At 35.6% G+C, this 26505-nt stretch overlaps 3 protein-coding genes across 7 annotated transcripts in view; all 3 read right to left on the bottom strand.

Annotated features, from left to right (window-relative positions):
* Window positions 1–2620, bottom strand: part of LOC114523108 — a 72717-nt gene extending 70097 nt beyond the window's left edge. For 4 of the 5 annotated variants that reach the window (XR_003686981.1, XR_003686980.1, XR_003686982.1 and 1 more), the window contains exons 1-6: window positions 2460–2620; window positions 2032–2086; window positions 1433–1517; window positions 1259–1324; window positions 1017–1180; window positions 309–527 (exon numbers count right to left, since the gene is read on the bottom strand). Coding sequence is in view for 1 of the 5 variants with exons in the window: in XM_028543965.1 (XP_028399766.1) it covers window positions 309–527; window positions 1017–1180; window positions 1259–1324; window positions 1433–1517; window positions 2032–2086; window positions 2460–2590 (720 nt within the window). In the remaining 4 variants the exon portion in view is untranslated. The remainder of the gene's footprint in view (window positions 1–308; window positions 528–1016; window positions 1181–1258; window positions 1325–1432; window positions 1518–2031; window positions 2087–2459) is intronic. The other variant, XR_003686983.1, reaches the window with a different exon arrangement.
* LOC114523127 (alpha-1,6-mannosylglycoprotein 6-beta-N-acetylglucosaminyltransferase A-like) overlaps window positions 1–9643 on the bottom strand; it is a 76970-nt gene extending 67327 nt beyond the window's left edge. The window contains exons 1-5 of the mRNA XM_028543979.1: window positions 9491–9643; window positions 8873–9010; window positions 8131–8270; window positions 7580–7707; window positions 7065–7127 (exon numbers count right to left, since the gene is read on the bottom strand). Of these exons, the coding sequence (XP_028399780.1) occupies window positions 7065–7127; window positions 7580–7707; window positions 8131–8270; window positions 8873–9010; window positions 9491–9615 (594 nt within the window). The 5' untranslated portion in view covers window positions 9616–9643. The remainder of the gene's footprint in view (window positions 1–7064; window positions 7128–7579; window positions 7708–8130; window positions 8271–8872; window positions 9011–9490) is intronic.
* A 5976-nt stretch (window positions 9644–15619) lies between these two features.
* Window positions 15620–25578, bottom strand: LOC114520371 (alpha-1,6-mannosylglycoprotein 6-beta-N-acetylglucosaminyltransferase A-like). The gene is made up of 17 exons (XM_028540624.1): window positions 25398–25578; window positions 23750–23826; window positions 23123–23215; window positions 22911–22985; window positions 22150–22311; window positions 20866–21029; window positions 20540–20677; window positions 20002–20138; window positions 19564–19691; window positions 19333–19395; window positions 18754–18855; window positions 18465–18548; window positions 18150–18329; window positions 17551–17613; window positions 17226–17322; window positions 16876–16933; window positions 15620–16545 (listed from the first exon to the last, which is right to left on the bottom strand). The coding sequence occupies exons 1-17, from the start codon at window positions 25576–25578 to the stop codon at window positions 16350–16352; spliced, it is 1998 nt and encodes a 665-aa protein (XP_028396425.1). The 3' UTR covers window positions 15620–16349.
* Between the last annotated feature and the right edge of the window lie 927 nt (window positions 25579–26505).

Genomic DNA, 26505 nt, shown 5'->3' with positions numbered 1-26505 from the left:
AAAAACCTACCCCTTTTTCAATAAACTTGTCACGCAGGGAAGCTTCGGGTGTGCCATTAGAAAGTTTGTATAGTGAAAAAGAGCACAATACATAGTTTGCAAGAAATTATACTCAAAGTGTATGATGATGATAATTATGATATCACGCACATTCTTATATACGACAACTATAGCTCGACATTTTCATGAAAGGAAAAGTTATTGAATTAATAATTGGTTCCATTGGCAGTTAGTATTTTGTTAATTAGTGAATCGAGACATAAGAATATATATTTTGTGGTTAATATACTATAAGCTTAATATCAAACCTTGGGGTATCGCAGTGCTGGGCGTCTGAACAGGACCAGTAGGACAAATTTCCGAATTAGTTTTCTTGCTTGGATATATTCAGGAGAGGAATTCTTTGTCAAAGGATGACTTGATGGAGAACTTGTTAGTGCAGGAGTGGGTTTGCGACCATAGACGGGAGGTTCTTCAGAAAAGACCTGACGCAAGACTTCTATCAAGCCATAAATATCTGATTGAGGCTGAAAAATTTTTAAAAAATGTTTCCTGAGGATATCAGTAATGATTGTGACGAGGATTTTTGAGGATAATGATGTAATAAGTGGAACTCGGGATGATGTGATCATCATGGTTGTATGTGAAGGCAATGGTGCAATGTTTATAATGTACCCACTTATTAATAATCTATGAAAACTTAACTTTAACCAGTTTAACGGTCGAGTATTGTATCAATTCAAACATATTAGCATACAAGACCATGCATCAATTAACTCTGAAGCACCAAAAATATGAACCGAACGACTTATCACTCATTATAGCCAAAATTGCTACAATTTTGGTAGAATTCGATCCACAAAAATTTGCGTAACTTTCTTACACCGAGTTATGTTTCTGGAAAGCCAGGTTCCCCGCCCCCCCTCCCTCCATATACCTATGATGATGTGGATTGTGACGATATCGAATCTGGTGATAGCAACGGAGATGGCGAAGGCTGCTGAAATGAAACATACATGCTTCCATTCTGTTAAAAATGGTAGGTAAACTCTGCCTTGAGCGTCAACATGGAGTCCTGGTTTTATTTCCATCTCCGCTGTGGGCACAACATATGCAAAAGGAGGCGCATTTGGATGTTTCTCTTGAAGCCATAAACATATTGGAAAATTATAGGTGAAACCTTTAGAATGAAAGATATAGGTCTTTACTTGCATAATTTGGATTTAAAGCGTATATATCATGTCATTTGTTTAAGTACCTCGATAGTAAACAGGTATTGTTCCTTCAAGACAAACTAGCTCCCTGTTCTGACCATGAGTACCGGCTACAATTGCAAGGGAAAATAAAAAATACGAGAAGACTCCCTAGGATTAGGATAGATATTTTATTATATATTCTTAGCAAACAATGTCTTATTTCGGCTTCTGCTTACCAAAATGTTTCACGTTTGGCTTCAGCGTTGGATACTTTTCTAACGCGTTCGTGGCGTCTTTTAATGCTATGTCCGAGTATTCATACTGTAATAAATTGAACAGGAACTATATATAGAACTCTATGAAAGACTAGAAGATTGGTCAATTCATTGGCCTGCTGCATGCTATGTAAATGCTTAAATTAAGCGCTGCTAAGTCCATACACGCCAGGAACACCGCGTATGTGAAGTCAAGGCGGGCAGAAATTTTTGATTTGAAATGCATGGCATGTCTGCATGTATCGACCTATATACTAGAAAGTTGGAAAATACGTTAAGTTTGAAGTGGAAACAATATTTCCACCCTCGACTTGATCCTTGACCTCGACACTTGGACAAAGACTATTTTATGATATTTATTTTACAGCTACCTTATAATTGAAATGAATTACAATAATCCTATGTCAAAATAGACATCGAGTTGGAAAGAAGTTTATATGACGATCTAACAAAAAATGTTCCTTGCGTTTTTCTTTCAAGACTATCAAACTGCGCATCGACTGCAACGACTGTGTAGGTAGTCGGTAATTTTATATCCATATGATTATATAGTAATATACCCCAAGATGCGAGTTCAAATGCTGTGGTAGGTTCCCTCCTGTCTTCATTGGTCTACTGCAGAATATTAAATGCAACCACTGAATAATTAGCGCTATTTGCTTGTTGTTCAAAATCGTTAACTGTTCATTTTTGTCGTTCATAATTTCAGGGATTATTTTCCTTTCATATAATGCATGTATTATATTCGTGGCTATCGCGCATGTCGAAATTTGTTGTAGTCGTTGTTTTACGTATAATGTGACATTTACGATCACTTTACATAGCTATACGACTCGGCGACTTTATATGACCACGACGATTCAGAATATATACGAAGAACACCCTAGGTATTCATTATTCCAATCTTTCATAATGTTACCTTGGTGCAGTATTATAAATTCCGGGTAAATTAACGAGCTTTGATTCAATTCTCATCTTGAAAACCTACCTTTCTTTTGCTAAGTTTGTCACGTAAGTAAGATTTCCAGTGCGCCATAGGGAAGTTTGTGTCGAGGACGCGTAAAAAGTTAGGAAATAGAATTTAAAGAACGCAACATTTTCTTGAGAAATATACTCCATTAAATTGCTTTGTCAGTATAATTTCATAGTTTTGACTTCCCAGTTCTTAGAAAGCATAATTGTTATTACGGGAAACCGAAGGTTGTTAAGGGTTATTTTTGCATGGTATCATGAGGATATTTGGGTAAGAACGGTGTTGATATAATTCGTATATACTCTCGCTCGAATACCACATTCAATACGACGCGGCCTCGGCATAAGGTTATACATATACGCCAAATGCAATTTAAACGGTAGATAATGAGATGATAATATAAGATTTGTTATCTCATTATTTATTGTTTGAATTACATTCGACGCGTCCAAAACACGATGTATAAACGGCCTGATATACAATGACATCAAAGCCAAAGGACTTGCTTACACAATACCTTTTGCAGTGCTTCACCAATTCTATTGTCGTATAACAAGACGCCTGTTCTGGCGTTAACTCCGGCGCACGTGCCAGTCTTCAATATAGAGCTTCTGAACATAAACAATGCAGTTCATATTCGCATTTAGACGCCTTGCGAACCTAAATGTTCCATCGCGAAATTCAGAAGCACATCGTACTTTAAAAAGTATAGAAGTTCAATTGTTCAAAAATGTAAATAAACCGCATGATACATTCGCTTTGTCTTACACTTTGCTTTTGGCATTCGCGCTTATATATATTATATCTTCAATCCTGTGCAAACTACGACGAGTCAAAGCGCCCATACACGACCACATCATCTTGTTAAACGGCGAAATAGCAGCGATATTACTAAAATAGGACCAGAATCTACATGTATTAAATATATTCTTACCCCAATTCAGTCTAAACTTAATCGAAAAGCATGAAAAGAACGGTTTATTTGTTCCTCTTGGAGGAATTGCCGTATCATGCGAGCGAAATCGAATCGCGCATCGGAAAATTAGCCAAAGCTGTGCACCACAACTCTTGGGAGACAAGACTGGGACATAGATAAAGCCAATCACATACACGTTTTAAATACTAGAATGTTTCGCGCCATTACAGACTTGCGACGACGAAAAATAATAAAAAAAAAAATTAAAAAAAAAAAAAAAAAAAAACAAAACAAAACCGAGGCGAATTTTCAACTCCGTCGCTGACGCCGGAGTAATTATTTCAAACTGAATATGTTGAACTACAATAGTCTTAATTATCACTCCCACCAGGGTTGAAATATTTCTGAATAAATAAGCCAAAAACTATTAACAAAATCATTGTTTTCTTTGCTTTATTAAAAACAAGGGCTGCTTATAACAATATTAGCGCTTATTTATTTTATTTAGTAACTTATACCAACCCTGTACAGAAGAAGACATGTCTTCATAATTTTCTACGCTCTGGCAAGCTTATCTTATTGAATTTCATCAGGCCGTGCAAAAAACATTGTCATGGTAGAACAAGCCTAAGTGAGAGCTTAGAAGCAACCGCATGAACATGCGCATTCAAAGTTCAAACTAGCTGATCGAATCAATTAACGATAGCAAGCAAAGCGATTAAGGGATGCGAGTCTGCATGATGACTCCTTAAATAAGCTAGAGGTCGAGAGTGTCTAATGAATATATATAATATGGAGGCTCGCTCCAGTTCAAAGTGTGAAGCCAAACATGGCGGATCATGAAGGCTGCTTGGGTACCGAACCAGACCTCCACGAAACGTAAGTTTAGATTACACAATTAACTTGCGCGAGCCTTCCATTTAATACATATATATAGAGAGGGAGTTCACTGGCATTTCTCCTTAGATGTATAATGCTATACACATCAAGTACATCAACTAACTAACTAACAAAAAGTACTTCGCTGTCTTGACGGAAAAGTGTAAATGTACACGTGGCTCAACAGGGTATCAACATATATTACACTGACTTAAAATTTCGCAAGAAACCATTCACCAACACTTTTGGCATAGGGCAACTTGATCTTTGATGTAGTCACGACATGGACAAAGTCTCACGTGCGAGGCAGAGGAAGATACACAACTGTAAAACATTGGCTGTTGTTGGAACTGACAGGTCTTTGTCTTCGCGTCATATGATGGTGCAAATAGTAAATCACCATTTTCGACAAAATTACACGATATGCCTTCTCTAAAAAATAATTTTTCATTTGTAATATATGTTTTAGTACATCAGAAGTGCATGCCAAAACCCAAGTAGAAAAACAAAATGTTTAGCGGCCGTTTAATTCGATTCCTATACGGGTTCACCGTTTGGCACGACAAAAATCATCCAAGAAGCCATTGCATGTATACAAAACGACATCTTATCTACACGCATATGCTACAGCCTACAGCCATTTATAAACCTCAGTTATAGACACTGCATTCACTATATGCAATTGTCCGTCTCCGAGACCCTAACCGATTTTATCTACCAGATAATTGTTAGGTGTTTTTCATGCAGACCTTACCTTTTAAACGTACTCAGTTGATTTAAAACGTTCCAGTATGATGGTTCACATAGCATTCCTGTAATAAAAATTATATAAACTAATGTACATAGTACTCATTTCACGTTGTGATTGGCATGTTAATAATTATACATTTATAGAATATATTAATTATCACCGTTCTCCCAGCATGCATCTTTACAAGACTGGCCCAATTTTCCTTTGATTGTTTTCATATTCCGTAATGGTGGCCATTGGCTGTCTTCACAGAATTCCTGAAAATATTTTCATTCTGGTAAACATAGGATATTTTAAGTTGTAGCATCCTCTTGTACAGTATATCTGTAATTCTGTATGAAGTAAAGACTGCATGTATAAATTAAATTTGAATTTACAAGACCATGCAGAATGAATATCTTACAAGATGTTCTACTTGTGCACTTATTCTTTCCAACATTCCTTCGTGAGTATATTCATAAGGAAGATATGGTTTTAACTGAAATTCAATGAGGAAATTATATATAAACATTGAAAACTAAGTTGGATAAATTGCAACATAACCATTAGGCATGCATTCATTGCACTGAAAAGTATACCCTCTGCATGATGAATTCTTTGTTACAAGCTGATAACAAGAGCATAAATCTCTGATTTTTACTTCAACTCAAATACGAACTATACTTTAGTTGATAACAGCTTCAAATCGGCTTGAAAATTATATGATTCTTTGTAAATGTCTTCTTTACACCTATTTTGGAATTGAATTGTTGAACATGACTTATGTTCTATCGTTTTGCGATTCAGTTTCTAAGAGACTCGAGCAGTGCATATCGTTGCGTTAACGAAAGTATTGCAACTGTTTTAAACCTATGCGATGTTTTTAAATTAATCGGCAGAACGTACCGTGTTTGTCATAATTTTCTTCATAACTCTATCCACTTCAGTGATATTCGATATATTAATGGTATATACATGAGGTTCCCCTATAAATTGCTCAGCATACGAATTTTGTGATGTAATAAGTCTTCTCGTTGGTTTAGAGGCGAAAAATTTGGAATTGTATCTGTTGAGAGGAACTGCAAACTGCATGAAAACAATTTCATATTTCATGATTATTGGTATATTTGCCAGCTCAGCGTTTTTCGTTCAAGTATAACAAAAACACGACAAATTGACACTTCCCGAATTTGTTCTCGGGCAATGAAAACCAGCCCACTATAATGCCGGTTTTCCACTAGCGATATTTTTCGCGCGAAGCGACTTTATTCCTTTGTATTTGAGCAATTTGTTCCAGATGGTTGCATTTGAGAGCTCTGGAACAAAAGTAAAATGTCGATTCGCGCGAAAAATATCGCTAGTGGAAAACCGGCTTAACAATAGATGACATTGCCCGCCTCGTTTCCAAGCTATTGTTTTGTTTGCACTCAAGCAAATTTTGGGAAGTGTCTGTTAAGACTGACCTTTGGGTTTATGAACGCTGCCCCATTTGCAACAGCTTCTAGAGGCGCCGGTCCTTCGAATGGAAAGCCAAGACCGACAAAAACCTAACAAAAATCCTTATATCTGTAAGCGTATATCCTGGTCTAACCTGTGGTATAACTGCATGAGATCAATCACCGCAATGATATCTTCTGTTCTATATAAAGTATATAGCTACCTTTGATTGTTGTAATAGTTTCTCTATGGTGGTTCGGTTGACGACCCCGTGGTTGATGACGTCTTTTGGAATGTATTTTGATTTAGCAACTGTTCGCTGTATAGAGACATATAAAACAGACGGTAAATATGAAAATATGTAACTCAGTTTATATAAGGCTTATAAAAACTATCGCATGCATATGGAATATATTCACCGTATTTAAATTTTCACCTATCATAAATTTAGTTGAAACACGGCTCGCCCCTATAGTTTGGCCATACTAATTCCTGGCGCTACCAAAACAACGAGCTGTTGTGATGGTATTTAGAAGTCAAACTTAAACTCAAACTTAAAGACATGTACGTTTAACATGATTATTATCAAATCATAATAAAATATCACTGCATGATTATGAAACTATCTGTATAATTATAAGGTCAACAATCTTCTTACTGTAAAGGTGCCGTGAATCTCCACATATTCATGAATTTTGTCGAGGTATGCCCGGTTATCAACCTGCAGATACGATATAAATAGATTTATTACATATATACGAATGCTCTCTAATATCTATAGTATAGGACTATAGTATAACTACTCACAGAATAATGTATGAGCTATATTGATTTCTGCATATACGGTGACTAGCAAATATAAAATGGCCGACAGTTTTGCCCAGGAGTGATGAAGAAGGAATTAAAACACTTTTTGAAAGTACAGTTTCCTTTCCAGAGATTCAAAACGAATAAAAATCATTTAGGGGTAGTTGTAGAACTGACGAAAAGCAGCTTTTTGCTCATGCATGAAAACGGCCTTCTAAATTTGATTAAACATGCATGTAAATATCAGGCGAAAGATTGGCTGGAATTAAATCAATATAGCCAGCAAGTTAATTTTTTATTTCATCAGTTTATATATACGACTCGAGCTCGTGGTATAATTGTTAAGTATCTTGGAGCGCAACTTACTTTCCAGTAGCTATCCAGTTTTGCATACACCAAAGCCATATTTCTTTTTGCATAAGTTTTGCTTTTCTTTGATATTCGTTGTGCCGCACCAGAAACGAAACCAAGGAATGAATTGTCTGGACTGTGAGCTACAAAATATATTTCGAGTCGCGGGTAAAAAAATCAGTGAAATATAGAAATTTGTATATTAAAAAAAATATTAAAATTTTAAGCGCGCTGGGGGTTGTGAAGCAAAATTGATGACATGGAAGTAGATGTTCATCTATTCAAATTTTAAAGAGTCGAGGACCATGCATTGCCAGGAAACGGTAATTTTTGTGTAAAGCGTGAAAAAATATCATTGCCCCAAAACGACCGTAAATCAAGGATTAATTCACATGGCCAGATATTTACGACGCGCGTGCACGTTAATATTATACTTAATCCATGTTCATTGTGCAGGGCCTAAACAAAAGAAAATGGCGCGGTTTAGGTGCGGGTACTAAATGATCCAATCATCGATCAGCATTTGCATGTATGTATCAGGACATGATAAAATGTTTAAAACGTACGGAACATGGTCATGAACTGTCTCAAATTCAACGACAATTTGCCATAAGAAGACTTGTATTTCTTGTTATCGTTGTCAACGAGTTTTATATAGTTGAATTCAGCTTCGGTACCAAATGAATCCAGTATCCTCATCTTGCACCTGTGGATGAGGGTGCAAAGATGTGACGAGTGTTAGAAGCACATCATTGAATACAAACTGGGATAATTTACTACCGTCGATGCAATTAATCGTGATAGTTGATAATTATTTATCTTGTGTAAACAATTAGTAACCAATTAAAAACGCTATTTTTTTTCGCAATGAAACTACAGAACTGAGATATATGGCACTGCAATAAGAGTGATTATAGAGGGATTTTTATCACTATTGGAGTCTCAAGTCTATTATAGAGAGTTTTTCGACGTTTTGAACTCTCTTGAAAGTTGAACCTGAGTGCTTTTGGTTTACACAGTCTTGGTATATTATTCTTACTGCATTTTTAAGGTGGGCTTTTTAGCGTTTTTCCGTGCCTGCGCTTAAACACGCAGGAGTTGTTCCCATGCATGATTAATAAAAACGGGACAAAACAATGTACGCCGGACCACAGCCGGACCTCACGATCAGGTTACAGCAACTTAATTGTCAGGCCTCAACTTGCTCTATGCATGTCTTCGTCACTGATTCATAATAATTTTATTGATAAATTTAGGAATGTATAAATCCAAATGTTTAGTAATAAACTCTCGTATAAAAATAATTACCTTATCTCGGACCAATAGGGGCCAGAAAAATACTTCATATGAAAGGCGCCTATGATATCTGTGTATATCAAGTCATACTCAAATTGCTGCACTGTACTGCTATTGATACAACCATTTTTGTCTGGTCCAGGTGTATATCTGTAATATGAAATTACTACCGTGCATATATAGAAGTCTTATCGCTTTGTATTCGCAAAAATTATAAATATGTGTGTTTAATATTGTTCTTGCCTTGAATTATGCAGACTCTATATGCGCTATTTTCTACAAATGTAATGACCAATCAATGATCAATCAAATACTACAAATGTTTATGAAGGTGCATAAGATAAGGTCAATGACATGAATTATATAAGCAATCATGTAATATAACATGAGTGTTGATGAAAAGGCAATAAAATATTAGCCTATAAGGAGACAGGACTATATAAATGTTAAATGATTTTGTTTCCAACATAAAAATTTATGGAAATGCCAATTTAATGTACCTAATTGCACATGCAGCAAAAATGCTTTTCCCGGTTTATGAAAACAGGACTATTAAAACACCCTATCTTTATAAAATAGATAACAAAAAGCTATTATCTATATATTATGGATACTCGCGCAACGTATCACCTCTCTGATTCATTCAAGGATTTGACTATAGTGATATCATGTCCAAGGAGATATAAAGATGCGACTACATCACTCCATTGAACCAACTCTCCCAGAGGGCCGCCATAAAACGCTTCTATCAACATTATAGGTTCGAGTGCAAACGCCCCGAAGAATACGAGAATCTGTAGAAGAAATCAATATCGTTTGATTCTTTGTTTCGTTTAACTAATTACCATATTATCATCTAGTCTAATTTATTTGTGCCTGCATGTGATTGGTCATAGTACCTCGCTAATCCTGATATTATTTCGGCTGCTGACATATTATTGATCGGGTAATTTATGGAGTCTCCTTAATAGAGGGCTTGGTAACCAACTTGATGAATACACATGCATAGAATAATACACATGCAGATGCATGAATGCACATGAATACATGCACATGCATGAATATGCATAAACAAATAATTCAGGAAGTTGTTTCTCATGGATTGGAATACATTTCGAAAGAATTCATGGTCAAGTATTGCTCGTATATAATTCCTATTAAAAGAACATACTTTCTTTTTTGTACGTTTTGTTAGTAAAGGTCTCTTCTTATGAAGAGAAAGAAGAGCTGATACCCAGTCTTTTTTCATCGATGAGATACGGTTTCTCATCCACCGGTACTTTTGATCGCTGAACCATTGTGAAAGAAGTCTATCGAGATTTGGGCGAATTTTTAACCGCTGTAAAAGACAAGTTATATATGTATATACGTTATTCATGATCTCTAAAATTTCCAGCTCATCAATATTTTATGTCAAATGATTTAACATCCAGAAGAATATGTCTTAAAGTGAAATTATCATCCTCAACATTATTAATTTGAGGTCATGCATCTCGACTTTAGCTTAGGCAAATCAATGCAATCCAAAGAGCTCATAAAAACCGAATGCGTGATATACACATACAGAGTGTATCAAAAAAAGTAGACAATTTTGAAATGTTAAGAAAACTATAAATTTATCAAAATATCTCATAGATTTATGCTAGTATGGGTACTTTGGTATCTTCAGGTCATTCTAACACTAAAAACAAACAGAAAAATTAACCTCGAAAAATGGAAGAGCGGTTTGTGGAAGCGTCATTTTGAATGGCTTTTGCAAACATGAATGAGAAGTTTAAAATCCAATTTGAATTCAAGGGTTGAACGTTTGGGTATTTGTTTACAAAGAATCGAAATTTCAGAAATTTTGATGAAAATTAAGTCAGCCGCGCAACTGCGTAAACGTGGGCTTTTCTCCGTTTAACTCGCAGCTTGAGTAACTTTTTTCACCCATGTTAGCTTAATCACTCGAGCAATCACTCATGCATGAAATCGTTCGGGTGAAAAAAGTTACTCAAGCTGCGAGTTAAACGGAAAAAAGCCCACGTTTACGCAGTTGCGCGGCTGACTTAATTTTCATCAAAATCTCTGAAATTTCGATTCTTTGTAAACAAATACCCAAACGTTCAACCCTTGAATTCAAATTGGATTTTAAACTTCTCATTCATGTTTGCAAAAGCCATTCAAAATGACGCTTCCACAAACCGCTCTTCCATTTTTCGAGGTTACTTTTTCTGTTTGTTTTTAGTGTTAGAATGACCTGAAGATACCAAAGTACCCATACTAGCACAAATCTATGAGATATTTTGATAAATTTATAGTTTTCTAAACATTTCAAAATTGTCTACTTTTTTTTTATACACCCTGTATAACAGACCGTCCTGTCAATATCATCAGACTTGGGTGAAGAACTTTTTCTCCATGGTAAGCGTGGACACCATCTCTCAACCTATTGAAATGAAGAATTAAAGAATAATTATTTTTGGGAGAACGCAAGCCAGTGGTGCAAAGTAAAATTTTAAGAACTTCTAAGTCTGGATAGTGCATCGAGTTGACTATCGGAAATTTGGAATCTGGTTTTGGTGAAAGTGAATTGCGAAATGTATTTATATATGCAGTTGCTATATAGCTACCTCAAAGTTACATACCTCGCTCAAATAGATAAGCACGGAGCAGTCATCTTCCATACGCACGTTATACATCGCAAAACATGGTGATTTCCAATTGTATTTTACAAACTGCAATACAATAAGAAACGAATATCTTGGACTGTTCAAATATCTATACAATATATGGCGTGACAAACCCAGTCCCAGACCAGTAGTGTATGAATTCAGTTCATTTACGATTATGATGGCCAACGGACCAGCTGTGTCTCGGGATCTACAATGACCGTGCAGTTCATGCACATTGGTTATAGCAATGTCCTGGGTCAGTTAATTAATCTACCATGACTTGCCAGGTTATCTGTTTACGGACCTTGCTCTGGACTCGATTGCTAATGCAAAAATTGTCAGAAATATCTAAATCGGTTCATGATTTACGGTAGGGTCGGACGTGATTATAGTGGCCACATGCAATTTGAATATATAAAACTGTTAAATTAACAATTATTGAATGAGGTTGAACATGATATGAAGAATTATCAATGATAATGACAAACTAAGGCGCGATCATTCTTCATATCATGTGAAAACCGAATTCAATGATTGTTTTATTATTTATTTAAAAGAAAGAGCATTACAATTTTGAATTGTTCGCTTGGATTTGCGTCGATCTCACATTTCCGCTCCTTTGGGGCGTTGATGTTTTCGCCATTGGCGTGACGTCATAACGTGGGATACGACTATTTATCATACATTATGACGTAGTAACGTGCAAGAAAAAAGTCGTATAACATGTTATGACGTCACACGTTGGACATGACGATTTCACACAAGGCTATCAGCCAATCAGAGGCTGTGAATTCTTTTAAATAAATAATATTGGTTATAGCTACCAAAAATTTGGAACCACAGAATGGATATCCGGTAGTTGGCTTAGGAACGTGACAAAATCTTCGGACATGCTCATCATCTGCGGAAAAAAATCGAAGAAGAAGCATGACTCGGGTTCTATATATTAATTTTGTTAAAATTACGTGTGAAGACTCTTGAATATAGCATTTTTTTGTTTTTACATTAGTCACACTTTTTATGTGCACATTGGTCACACTTTTTTAGTTGATTAAAGTTCTATATTAAGGTGGTAGACATTGAAAATCACGATTTATCCTGTTTTAAAAATTTCCGGGGATACAAACTTAAATGTTTTCGTAATCGATTTTCTCAAAAAATGTATATAAAGAACGCGAGAATTAAACGAAAAGTTTTACTAAATTACTAGGGTTTTACCCTGAGCTGGCAAAAGAGGTCCATTGGCTTATTCCATTGTTTCAATGTTCTAAGTAAAATTCTCATCTCCCTTACTTTCGTGCACGATAACTCAAAAAGTAATAAAGTTAACTTGATAAAAATTTTCTTGAACCGAAAAGTGTTGTATTCCGTTCACTCTAAGTAAGATAGCGACTGTTTATTTTAGATAGAGTGTAGACGCTTTATATTTATGGTATATATAGCCTGTAAAACGTGTAATACTGGAAAATTTTTATTTATTAAATTTGAGGTTGAGCAGTTCAAATATTTAGAACTAAATAACACTAATTCCGTCGTTCTAGCGTTCTCGTTAACAAAAGCATACAAAATGTTGCTTTGCGCGAAAAATAACACTTGTGAGCGCCACGTTTGTCCCGCGAAAAGTGATGTGACAATTCTTCCATCTTACAACGGTTACCTTAGAAATACCTTTTTATGCATGCTCTCTTTACTTTATGTTGTTTACTTTTTCAAGTTACTTGCACTCGGGATTTTCAATATTCCATTACTTGATGAGGTTAAAAGAATCATAGCACGCAATTAATCCCGGTTTTTTTAATTTTGAAAGAGATCATTACTGCTGCTTGTAATCCAGTCTGCATGCATTCATGTATGTATGGCGTATTTGTCAGAACGATTTCATCATACATGTACACAGCACACTATAAGCCTGTTTCGAAGATAAAGCGAGAAGTTCCCGCCAATCAGTTTTTCTTCAAAATGAGTATGACGACGGTCTGGTTGCCTATGGAGGTTTTATCATGTATACATGCAAACACATGTTTTCAGGATGCGATTTATGTGCAGGTATTATATTCATCAACAGAAATTGGTGACAAAATGTCTGTCGCTTGTGCGCTAATTTGCATTTAATCCATATACATAATGGCCTAGTTTTACTAATCAAGTTTTACTATAAAATACATTGAGTGAAAATGTAAAACGTCGTAACGTCAGAGCCACAGACTTGGAGCACTGTTTGCCGACCTCTAGATGGATAGAGCAGCTGTTTAGAAACGTTTTCGTAACCGAATTTTTTACCTTGGGTATTTCTGCAGGCCGCCAAATTTAAGAACTTATAAAATCGCTCACATTCATACGAACATTTCGATTTGGATTGTTGATGAATTCACGTGTAATATCCCAAGAAATTATGTTAAATATATTGTATTTCGTATTCCTAATATGAATTTTCGATTACGGTCCGGATTTTTCTGCAGTTGCACTTTAAAAGATATTATCAGTCTCATAAGGAAGTTCAACCATACAAAGCGTATATACACATTTGAACACAGTCGGTTGGCGGAACGTAGAAACACCCAAGGTAAGTAATTCGATCGTCAAAACGTTGTAAAATGGCTGTTCTATTGATCCAGAGGTCGGCAAACAGTGGGCAACATCCAGGCCAACGGCAATTTTAGGTGTTGTACTTTTGCTAAACGTATTTAATAGTAAAAGTTAAAGACCATTATTGTTGTTATGCAAATCACCATGTCACAAATTTCTGGAAATGTAAATATCACACGTATGTGCAGTTACAAAAAAATATTCAAACACTGGCTTGTCAAATATTGGAACAGGTAGATTACATGCACATAAATTTCCCTTGCAGCAGGTATTTCAAACGCCCATTCAATTTTTCATCATCGGGTCTGAAAATATCTTGCAGGATCCTGGACGTATCAATTTTGATATGCAGGTAGGGATCTGTTGCAACTTCTTTAGAAAAAATCAAATATAGTGGTTATAAGCTCAATTAATTCATTTAATAAAAATGTTAAATGTATAAATATGGATTATTTATTTTATTGCATATTGGCATATAGGCCTGAAAAACCTATAAGATTCTGGGAGGCAGATGAATTGCAAAATTTAGGTTCTCGGAAACGGGATTTATTGCATTTAGGGAGAACTCCTTCGTATCCCCGTATTCGTTTATTATTCAAGGTGATGTGAATAATACGTTTACTGTTGGCAGATGTTAACATTGTCGATTGTGAAATAATGGGACATGTTCGAAAAAATTAAAGCCAATTTTTAGCCAAGGAAAAGTGCAAATAGAAATGACCGAAAGAAAAACACGATTAACCATCCAATGCTTAATTACTGACCTTTTTTACCTTCTTGTAGTTCTTGAGTACTCCGCACCACCAAAATGGGATTGTGCATTTCCTTAATTGGGCTTATATTTTCCATAACATCAAATATCGTTGTAAATATGATGACTGTTACTCCGATATGTAATATTAGTATGAGAACAAGTATTCTCGTTAACTTTACTTTCATTATTGTTTTAAAAATGTGGTTTTGGTGCTTTTACTTTTGACATAAACGTAGTTCTGTGACGTGTGGGCCTTTTTATGACCAATTACAATTATAACCCAATGTGCATTTCGCGCAGTAATTCGCATGCAAAATATCTCCCAACAATCCCAGAACAATCATTGTCTGAATCTTTAAACAAGTTTTGCGAGTGGGCTGAAATTGAACCCTTTGCCTTTTTTTTCAAACGAAAAAGTATGGATTTTGGCCCAATCAAACCATTCAAAAAGCATTTCTACGTTTACAGTGTACTACGGAAGTAATTCCATCCGGAAGTAATTCCATCCTCTGCCCTACGGAAGTATTTCCATCCTCCACCCTAAACTGCTAAATAAAAGATCAAGAGACTTCAAAACATTGCGATGTCATGAAGTTCAATTTAACAGTGTAATGAAATCTCAGCAGTATCTGTGTGATAAGTTATATTCATTTTGGTGCTTGGCATGAAAACTGTATTATACTAATACTATATGTGTTGATACCATTCATACAATACTTCTAAGTCTAAATCTTTGAAAAAATCCTTTTAAGAAAGTATGAGTAAGGGAAAGTACCATGACTTCACTCTTCAGTTCAACTGAATCGAAGCGTGTGCATAGTGAGGTTGTGGAGTGGCAAAAGCAATCAGCATCCATCTAAATTTTATACAAGGCAAGGCTGAGAACCTGGGGCAGAGCGTGACTATCGTAACTCAGGGAGTGTAACACAGAGGTTTTGCCGACGAACTCGTAGCACTTGAAGCACATCCAGAGAAAGCAGATAACCATTTGGTCAGTTTTTTAATTGTGCATAGAATTACTGTAAATGTAAATCAGAAACAGACGAGATACCGAGGCCTGCATGGTGCCATTACCGACCAACTTCCACCTTGCAAAAATTGGAGGTGCTGCAACCCCCTTCCGCCACGCCGCTGCTGAGAACGTCCCCTTTGCTAATGGTCGCGATGCCCGTAGGACCTTGTCTCTAAAGCCTGTTTCCCATTAATCAACGACATTCGCCGATGCATTGTTGTTGATGATCACTTTCACTGGAGAATAAAACGATTTGCTATTTTGAAGAAATTATCTTCCTGACCGGCTCCAAACTTTTTTCCGGTAGAGATCTGAAGGATTGACAGATCTGAAGATCTGTATATGCATATGTAGAGATTTACGTATGGTTTGGCGGTGTCTTTACATGTAAACATGCATGCTATTTGTTGATAATAAATAATGATGTTCCCAGATCATTCAAATGTACTAGTTGTTCTAATTTAAGATTGACAGAATCTTCATTCACCAACATTTGTTGCATAACGCAACTTGATCTTTGATGTAGTCACGACATGGACAAAGTCTCACGTGTGAGGCAGAGGAGGATACACAACTGTGTAACAATGGCTGTTGTTGGAGGTGACAGGTCTTTGTCTTATCGTACGACGGTGCAACAAGTAAATTACCATGTTCCACAAGTTCACACGTTATGTTTGCTCTAGAAAATGAATTAGAAATTACATTAATACAAACGGTGAACGGTATGACAGCCTAAATAGGTTCGTGAATCGATATTTCCTTTTCACTGTTGGATATACCGTCGTTAACATCTAAGCGTGTACACGTGATCACAAAACATGTATTAAATAGATTCAAAGTTGTAACGTTTGCGCTTGAAACAAGTTGTCTTTACCGCCCAAACGTTACAACTTTGAATCTAATTAAAACATATTTCACGTGTACACGCTTAGATGTTAATGACGGTAAGACATATCAATTGGAATTTAGCTAATTGTCAGCTTATAAATAAAATTTGCCAGGGGCTCACCTTCTAAACGAAATGAGTTGATTTAAAATGTCCCAGTATGATGGTTCACATAGCATTCCTGCAACACGGTTATAGTCCAGTAAGGTTACGTAGAAAATGGTTGCATATAATTGAACATTATTTCAGCTTACTACACGCCTAAAAACTCTGCCGGAGCCTGCGGTTTATCAGCAGGGATCATTATTGTTCACACTTGTCAACAACATTAACAGCTGTGGACAGCACAGCATTGTTCCATCCTGTTCATATCAATACTGTATCAACCTGATCGTTTTTAGGCGTGTATATAGCCACGTGTATATGCGAATATATCTAAATGATGTATTTAATTTCTTCTAACAATCTCTAACCTTTCTCCCAGCATGCATCTTTGCAGGACTGGCCAAGTTTTCCTTCGATTTTTTTCAGATTGTGTAATGGTGGCCATTGGCTGTCTCGACAGAATTCCTGCATGCGTGAAAATGTATTTCAGCAATTAACATTGGGATTTTATTGCGTCTTTACCAAGCACCCCCTCGTAGCTGCTCTTTCTAGTGTTAGATATTCAAACACTCATCGTATTTTAAGAAATAATAAAGTTCAAAATGTTAACAAAACGTTCGTTCACATACGGACATCCACTTTAAATAAACTAGCAGGAAATAGCATGCAACAATATCTTACGAGATGTTCTACTTGTGCACTTATTCTTTCCAACATTCCTTCGTGAGTATATTCGTAAGGAAGATATGGTTTTAACTGAAATTCAATGAAGAAATTATATAAAACAAAGGTTGAATGGACGCAATTCTACTCAAGATCGGGTATAAATTGCGTATATTCACATTCTGTATGGTTATACATCCAACAAAATAAAACCAGACACTCATAACAGGTACAATGTACGACATATAGTCGAAAAGGTACACTTACTACTAACCTAAACAGTCCAGCTAGCTATACTTAACCCTAAAGATACCTTAGTGCAATCCTATATAATCATAATTGATAATTCGATAGTTTAGAAATCGCACTGTAAAAACAGTACCAATTAAAAAAATTGGTTGCCTTAGATAATTGCACCAAATTTTTCATTGGTTGAAATAACTAAATCTTGGTTAAAAAACAATTTTTTCGTTGTTTTTACCAAATAGTATTGATCTAAACGAAATACTGCAGGTTATACATGTCAGACATCTTATGTCGTCCTCGTCTTCTTGCGAAAGTACTAATTGACATTGGGCAATGTTTTAATGTTCAATGCCTGTAATTGTTCAAAACAGAGCAGAACTTACCTTATTTGTCATAATTTTCTTCATAACTCTATCCACTTCAGTGACATTCGATATATCAATAGTATAGACATAAGGTTCTCCTATAAATTGCTCAGCATACGGGTTTTGTGATGTAACAAGTCTTCTCGTTGGTTTGGAGGCAAAAAATCCAGAATTGTTTCTGTTAAGAGGGACTGCAAACTGCATAAAGACAATTTGACATTCTAGTAATCAATACTTTAAATTCTTTTCTATGAAATATTCGCACATGTGTTGAAAATTGAACATACTAAACCGATGTTCAGCTAAAAAAGTGTATGCCAAACTCAAACTCACCTTCGGGTTCAAGAACGCTGCCCCATTTGCAACAGCTTCCAGAGGCGCTGGTCCTTCAAATGGAAATCCAAGACCAACAAAAACCTGGATAAAAAAAAGCCTAATTCAGTGATTATGACAGGATGACTCAAAATTAAAACCGAAAATCTGAATTTTGAGTTCCAGGTCGGACCTATACTATAGATACTGCATGGAAACACTGCTCCTCGGCTAAAGGATAATAATATATTTAATAACTTCACGACGGTCAACACACATAAAATGACCTCCACTTTACGGTAAAGTATACCTTTGATTGTTGTAATAATTTTTCTATGGTGGTACCATTCACGACTCCGTGGTTGATCACGTATTTTGGTATGTAATGCGACCGCAAGTCAACAAGTGTTCGCTAACCAAGGAAGGAAATATAAACATGTCAATTGGTAATCGTACATGATGTCATCTAAAATATCTTGTATGTTCTTTGAAAAAAAACCGCTCATGTGCTTATCGCAAAATAAACCGATCGAGTCGCTCGACCAATCAGTCGCCACAATTTTCGATACTACAGCATGACGAAATGATATGAAATTTTTTTTATCAATTCTAAGTTATCACAAATATGAACTTCCATTATTTTACCCCAAATTACGTCAAAATTAAGTCGCCTTAATTGATTTTGAGGTAAAATGAACAACTGACTTATATCTTTGCATGTCCGGCCATGTTAACGCCGCTTTGAAGTTATAGCTCCGCCGTAACGGCAAAGAAAGTAAAGACATCCATCGTTCGCGCTATTATGGTAACTATATGTCCTATGCATAGTGCGATTTCAAACTTGTCTAATTCTATTTCCACATCAAGAAATTAAGTTATATTATCTTACGTTAAAAGTACCGTGAATCTCCACATATTCATGAATTTTGTCCAGATATGCCCTATTTCCAGCCTACATGGGATACAAATTGATTTTCCATTTTTAACACACCGCGATACTTGATTGTTGCAACTTCCATGATTGTCCTGCATGTAATTGTCCTGCATGTAATATCATGTAAATCATGTTTTTTTCAGAATAGCTTAATCGTTGCATGATGTGAAAATTAACGCAACTTACTTTCCAGTAGCTATCCAGTTTTGCATACACCAAAGCCATATTTCGTTTTGCATAAGTTTTGCTTTTCTTTGATGTTCGTTGTGCCGCACCAGAAACGAAACCAAGGAATGAATTGTCTGGACTGTGAGCTAAAAAGTATATGCGAGTCGGGTAAGAAATGGGACGCAACCTAGTAGTAACAAGATGTAGGTCGAGTCAATGGATACGCCCGATAAGGAACACGTATATTTTGGTTATATTCATACAAAGACGAATATAATTATGAATACCTCCTGATTTTATAATAGGTCTATTAGACATAAATTTTTATTCATGATATAAGTTTCTAAGGACTAAGATTGTAAACTATACGTGAATTCTACTCGTGTCAACTTGGACAGGTGTCTTGAGATTGTTTTAAATAAAAACAAATAATAATATAATATCGTGAAGACATACGAAACATGGTCATAAACTGTCTCAAGTTTAACTCTAGATTTCCGTAACCAGATCTGTACTTTTTGTCGGTCCGACTAAGTTTTATATAGTTGAATTCAGCTTCGGTACCAAATGAATCCACTATCCTCATCTTGCATCTGAAAGGATCAGTATTTTGTGTTTAGTTTAAAGTATTTATATAAACCATGCAAGCTATGATTCAGCTAGAAATATATCAAATGAAAATAACTAAACTGCATGCTCTACGCTGGTCCGGAACGAGTACATTGTCAGTAAATTTAGCCTGTTGGTTGTGTTGCAACGGGCCTCGGACTGATATTTATTTGTACAGGGTTAATCAGTTTGTAGTTGTTATTCAGTACTTTCTATAGCACTTTTTGATCCATGTTGCATAAAACTATTATCCGGCTGAGGCTAATGTTTTTACCACGCTATGCAACCATGCAAAATGTGCTGAAAGTAATCGAGGTCTTTTCGAGCAGTAATATAATCGTGAACAAAGTGGATGATGTATATTTAAAATGTCATATAATATTACCTTAGTTCTGACCAATTTGGGCCAGCCCTTCTTATAACAAATACGGCGCCAACGATATCTGTGTATAACAAGTCATACCCAAATCTCTGCACTGTACTGCTATTGATACAACCATTTTTGTTTGGTCCAGGTATATATCTGAAATAAAAATAAAATCATGAACATATTACTTACCTTAATTACCTTGATTTAATGGCAAATCGGGTCACACCAGAATCGTAAAGTAAATTTGATCAAAAAGATATGAATCTGAGTCAGTCACCCAATTTTAAATTAGCTGTTTTAAAAATCTGTTTTTACGGAGCAAAGAAACTCATATTATATACTTTTGCAAATCATTCTCGTATTTAATAATAGTGATGTCATGTCCCAGAAGATATAAAGACGTGATTACATCACTCCATTGAACCAACTCTCCCAGGGGACCACCAGAGAATGCACCTTTCAAGAGCCAAGGCTCGTAGGCAAACGCTCCAAGATATACGACAATCTGTAGTTAAAGAAGGTATATAACAATCGTTTGGGTCGTTATTTCATTCAATCTAGCACCATTATCACGTATTTTAATGCCGAAACTTTAATCTTGTTCGTGATTGGTCATTTTTTTCTCTGCTGACGTGACGATCGTGATAATCTTTGTCTTGTTGAACTGCGATCCGAAATGGTAAAATTAAATGTAGGCTGTCTTACAAGGGCAATACGGTATACAGCTTGCTTATCACAAAGGTTGCTATTTATAAAATTATTCAATTTATTTTCCATTCTATGGGTGTTCAACGTCATTTAATATTTCAATTCACCTTGTCCTTGTAGTTTATTAAGTGAAATATATTAAATCATTAAAAATAGCATATAATGACATAAAAATGGTACTTCGTGACATACACGACAGGCACATCCAGTTATTTAAGTCAATAGACCTTTCTTATAATGACGTCATGCGGAAAGTATGATGTTATATGAAATTTGATTGGCTCCACAAAACTATCGAGCCAATCAAACTTCGTGTAACATCATACTTTCCGCGTTTGACGTCATTATGAAAAAGGTCTATTGTCAAGTTGATTGATATACGAGGAAAAACATCAGTGCATTATTTCTTCCATAATTTCTTCCATAAAAAATTGTTCTGGTATACACTAATACCCCCAGCAGGCTCTCTTTATTCTTGCTGCAAATATCTACTTATCCCGTTATTATTGTCGGCTAAAACAAACGGCGGAAAATGGAAGGTTTCGGGATATGATAAATATTAGCAGCACGAATGAGGAGAGCCTGCATGTGTGGATGTATCGATCGTGTATGGTACGATTTACCATTTATAAATGCCAATTGATTTAATTTAACGCTCAACGCATACTGAATAGCAATTAAATAATGTTTCGGACATATTTATAGGAAGTCGGGAATCTAATGGAGCTAGAGGAGTAGGAGAGACGGTTGGTAATTTTTTTACGATTGTCATCTATGATTTGCCCATCAAACTGACTAAGCTATCCCGATTCCAGCGACCGTCCTGCATCCAGCAAGCCAATTATAAAAGAATTCACGATTGTGAAACATTTCCGAAAGCATAATCGTTTATAATTTTCAACACAATAAGAAAATACCTTCTTTTTTGTACGTTTTTGCAACGATCTCTTTTTATTAAGAGAAAGAAGAGCTGATACCCAGTCCTTTTTCATCGATGTGATACGGTTTTTCATCCACCGGTAATTTGGATCGTTGAACCATTTTGTAATTAGTTTATCGACAGTTAGCCGAATTTTAATCTGAAAAAGTCGCATTATTAATGGCTTCTGCACATTCGACATATAAACATGTAGATTAGAGAGTTTTAGAACACAACTGCAAACCACAGCTTTCAAATTTTGCCATTAATTCGAAGTTTTGGGAACACAGTTCCAAACGCCGGAAGTGTGTCTTCGCGTAGTTTATTTACCTTAGCGTTTTATAACTTCATGACTAATGTGCATCTTAATAACCAATTTTGTTTGTGGCAATTCTCTATAGTTTGTGTTTGGCAATGTAAATTTATATAGCGGCTGTGACATCAACGTGATATCAAATCGATAGTCGCGATCGCTTCACAAAAGTCAAAAAACAAGTTCTTGGCCATACGAAATTATGAAGCATTAAGGTCCACTGAGTTACACATTGCTATTCTTCATGCAATTTGCTGTGCAATTCTATTTTTAAGAGAATTTTTAACGGCAATGTGAAAGCGCTAATAACGATATATTATAGTCGTTCGCTGTTAGCGTTAATCCGAAACGCCAATCTAGAACCCTCTAGTCACTAGTGTAACCCCTCATATAAGCTGAAATGTTATCAAACCCGCATGACATCAAAAAAGCGATCAACAACGGACCTTGCTATTAGCACCAGCATTGACAGTTTTTAAAGCTGATTTTCTCCATGGTAAACGTGGACACCATTTCTCAACCTATGACGATAGTTTTATAAAGCAGTTCAATGTGACCTTGACTAGGTTAGATTTAGTGCTTCACGAAAGTGTATATACGAGTCTAATAGATGCGAAATGGGATGATAAAGAAAAAAAATTGTGACCAGCGTACATACCTCGCTCAAATAGATAAGGATGGAACATGTATTGTCCATACGTATGTTGTTTTCCTTGGCAAAACAGGGTAGTTCCCAATTATCTTTTACATACTATAAAAAACATTCAAAAGAACCGCACGCATGTTTATCAGTAGCAATCAAAGATTTGTCAAATAAGGTAAGACGCAACAGTCAGGGCTTGATTGATCTAGACAACATGCAGCCAGCAGTGCCACGGTGCGGTTGATGTACAATAACCAGCTGTGATTGGGACGATTGGGCCAAGCAGTGGATTACTGCTTTACTAGATGTACTACTTTACCACAAGTGCCTTCCGGTGTTTTTATGCAGCGATATACAGGGTATCCCAAAAAATACCCCCTATTGAAATGAAGCTTTTTGTTGGAATTTCAATGCATGATCAACGCAGTATAGTGTGTAAATAGCATAGTTATTAGGTTGAGGCATTCAAATAAAGCGTCTTCATTTCAATTTGGTTTATCATAATATTAAGATAATCAGATTCTAACAAAGGCTTGATTTCAATACAGGGGACTTTTTTGGGGACACCCTGTGTACATGATTTTTAAAAAATGTGACCAAAACATTTATTTTTCAGAAAAAATATAGTAGCATTAGTTATACCAAAAACTTTTCTTCGCAAAATGGATATTGGATACTAGGCTTAGGAACGTGACAAGTTCGTCGAACATGTTCATCATCTGGAAGCAAAAAGAACAAGTTGAACCGGTGAGAAAAAGTGAGAAGCCGCCATATCTTCCTCTATTTGAGACATATGCATCTTTCAGTGTTTGTCCTTTGTCCGTTAGTTTCACGTTATTATATTCTTCTTTTAGCACTTCACACTATGTTTTCTTTATGATGTTATTTCATTGTGTTATTTAGTGTGAAAGTTCTTTTAATAGTTCATCAGTTCCTCTTTTTTCTAGGCGCGCTACCGGGTGTCCCAATTATTCTCAACATGCACTCGAAATAGATTCCATATTTTCGGGCGTCCATGCATACAACATATTTTGCATATTTTAGAGACATCCCGAAATAATGTATCGATTTTGAAAAGTAATATCTCCATGAATTTCCGTTAAAGAACATATATAAATCTATTATAACATATCAAAATCTAAGATAGTCTTTTCTTTACCTATATAATGAAGGTTGTTTCATTTCGATAACTTTACTCGATATGAAGCAATTTTGAATCAAAGCGGAATAGTCATGTGCACATGCACTTACCTGCACTTACCTGCACTTACCTGCACTTACAGATATACGATATTTATTTTGTGCGCAGCGAGAAGCATGAATTAATTATCTGTAGACTTTCCACCAATGGGAATGCGAGAAGTTAATTAAGATAGAGTATATATCGCTATTACAAAGAATATTGTGAATATTATACTATTATGTATACTATTATTACTTTTGTGAACAATATTATACTCATGTATATACATACTACGCCCGTTGTATATTAAGGGAAGTATAAATAAATGACATATTATGAGTCAATTTGATCAAAGTTACAAAGTAACGATGGCTTTGTTCAAAAATGAGCACAAATGGCAGAATATCTCAACTTAGTATCTCGAATTGTAGTTCACCATCTTGATTGACAACTAAGTTCTTTTAACTAAACAATTTTTCGTATTTTTCGCACTTTGGAAGGTTTAAGTATTGCTAGTTACGCATTTTTGAGTCTTTTAGGCGTGTGTGAGGCAGTGGGGGTACTAATTTTATGTACTAATAAAATACATTAAATTTGAGCTATATAATTTTATATATATGCAAGGGTTTATTTCCGCACTTTCAGTACAATATTTGGCAACGAAACTTTGCCATTTTATAAATTTTAGTATGCCCATCTTGTTGTGCCACTTGAATTTCGTTAAATCCATTTAAATTTCTTTGCCTTAGCCTAAAAAGACTGTCCTTACATGATGCATTGCGTAAAGTGTTATCCGTTGCCAGCTGTATACACAAAGAGTCAAAGTAAAGTGACGACTGACGAACCGTCGCGCGGAAAATCAAATAGAGTAGTTTTGGATTCGGTTCTATTGAGAGTCACAACATTATGCAGTTTTAAACGTTCCGAAGCTATCATTCACTATTTGCCAAAAAATTAACGACATATATCTTTTGTATTTTTCAGTACTAGTATAGCCATGCATCAAAGTTGATAGAAGTGAGATCAACATGCCAAACTAATATTATAAACCTTTATGTAGACAAAAATGAAATGTGAAACCGTGATTTATCTTTACGATTTTCTTACCTCTTATGTGGTTTCCTTGATTGTGATGGATATCCAACATCAAACTAGGAATGTGCAATGCCCGAGTCGGGTTTATGTTTTCCAAAACATTGTCATTGACCAGCATTGTAAATGTGATAACTGACACTGCCACTACTCCAAGGTACAACATTAGTATTCTCGATAATTTTATATTCACCATTTTGTCAAAAAATAGTTATATTATAGTTTTTGTTTTAGATGTGATATGTGCGCATCACATTAAACCAAGACTTCAAAAACCTAATTTTTGCTGACAGACATCAGTCCGTTCTAACAGACTATTATTTGTACAAATGATGCATGCCGTTGTGGCACCCATGATGCATTTCGCGTTTACATTTTGTTTTCACGAGTTGTTTCCGGGAAAATATACAATTCCGGGATGATGGTTGATGTATGGTTTATTTAACTATAATCTTTGGGATTTAGAAGGCAGAATTGTACGAGCTCTCAATTATCTTGAATATACCACCTAACATTCGCGTCAACCAAACGAATCGACGAATTCTTTGACGACTCGTAAAAGATAAATGTCACGAGCGTTGTATGCATGCGATAAAATCAGAGAATTGTATAGAATCAGTTTGGTGCACGTGTGAGTCCTTTAATCTGGCTAATGTCTTTTCAAAACAACTTCACTTTCAATAGAAATCAGCCTGGCATAACAGAATATATGAAAATGTTCCCAATGCCACCTAATGTTAATTTACTATACCATACATTGGTTTCCATTTAGTCGTAATTTCTATGAACAAGTCATTTTCATCCGTGAAAAATATTCAGGATGTAAATTTGTATTTATGTATTTTAATCGGACAATGTTGACCGCACACATATATAGCAATATCCTATCACATCAGCCACCTTGACATGTTCACGACTAAATGGAAATCATGCATCATTTATTGACCCTCGAAACGATCTGTCGATTCGTCGAACTGTGACGTTGCATGTGGATAGATTAGAAAAGTCTGTTTTGTGAGATTGCATTAAGATTATATATTCACCTGGTACGTATCCATCAAACAAGTGCGCCTTTAGACTTATTTTTACAATTTATTTCAGTTTATTATTTTTTTAAAAATAT

This window comes from Dendronephthya gigantea, unplaced genomic scaffold, assembly GCF_004324835.1.
Source record: "Dendronephthya gigantea isolate DGI-Jeju-01 unplaced genomic scaffold, DenGig_1.0 000000F, whole genome shotgun sequence".
NCBI classification, from domain to species: domain Eukaryota; kingdom Metazoa; phylum Cnidaria; class Anthozoa; order Malacalcyonacea; family Nephtheidae; genus Dendronephthya; species Dendronephthya gigantea.
This window is presented reverse-complemented; position numbering and strand designations above follow the sequence as displayed.

Bases quoted from the DNA above. Each gene is read 5' to 3' on its own strand.
- LOC114520371 (XM_028540624.1), bottom strand. From the start codon at position 25,578: ATGGTGAATATAAAATTATCGAGAATACTAATGTTGTACCTTGGAGTA. The intron at 22,312-22,910 runs GTCCGTTGTTGA...CGACTTTTTCAG, and splicing joins ATGCTGGTGCTAATAGCAAG to ATTAAAATTCGGCTAACTGT. The intron at 17,614-18,149 runs GTAAGTTCTGCT...ATTGAATTTCAG, and splicing joins AGAAAATTATGACAAATAAG to TTAAAACCATATCTTCCTTA.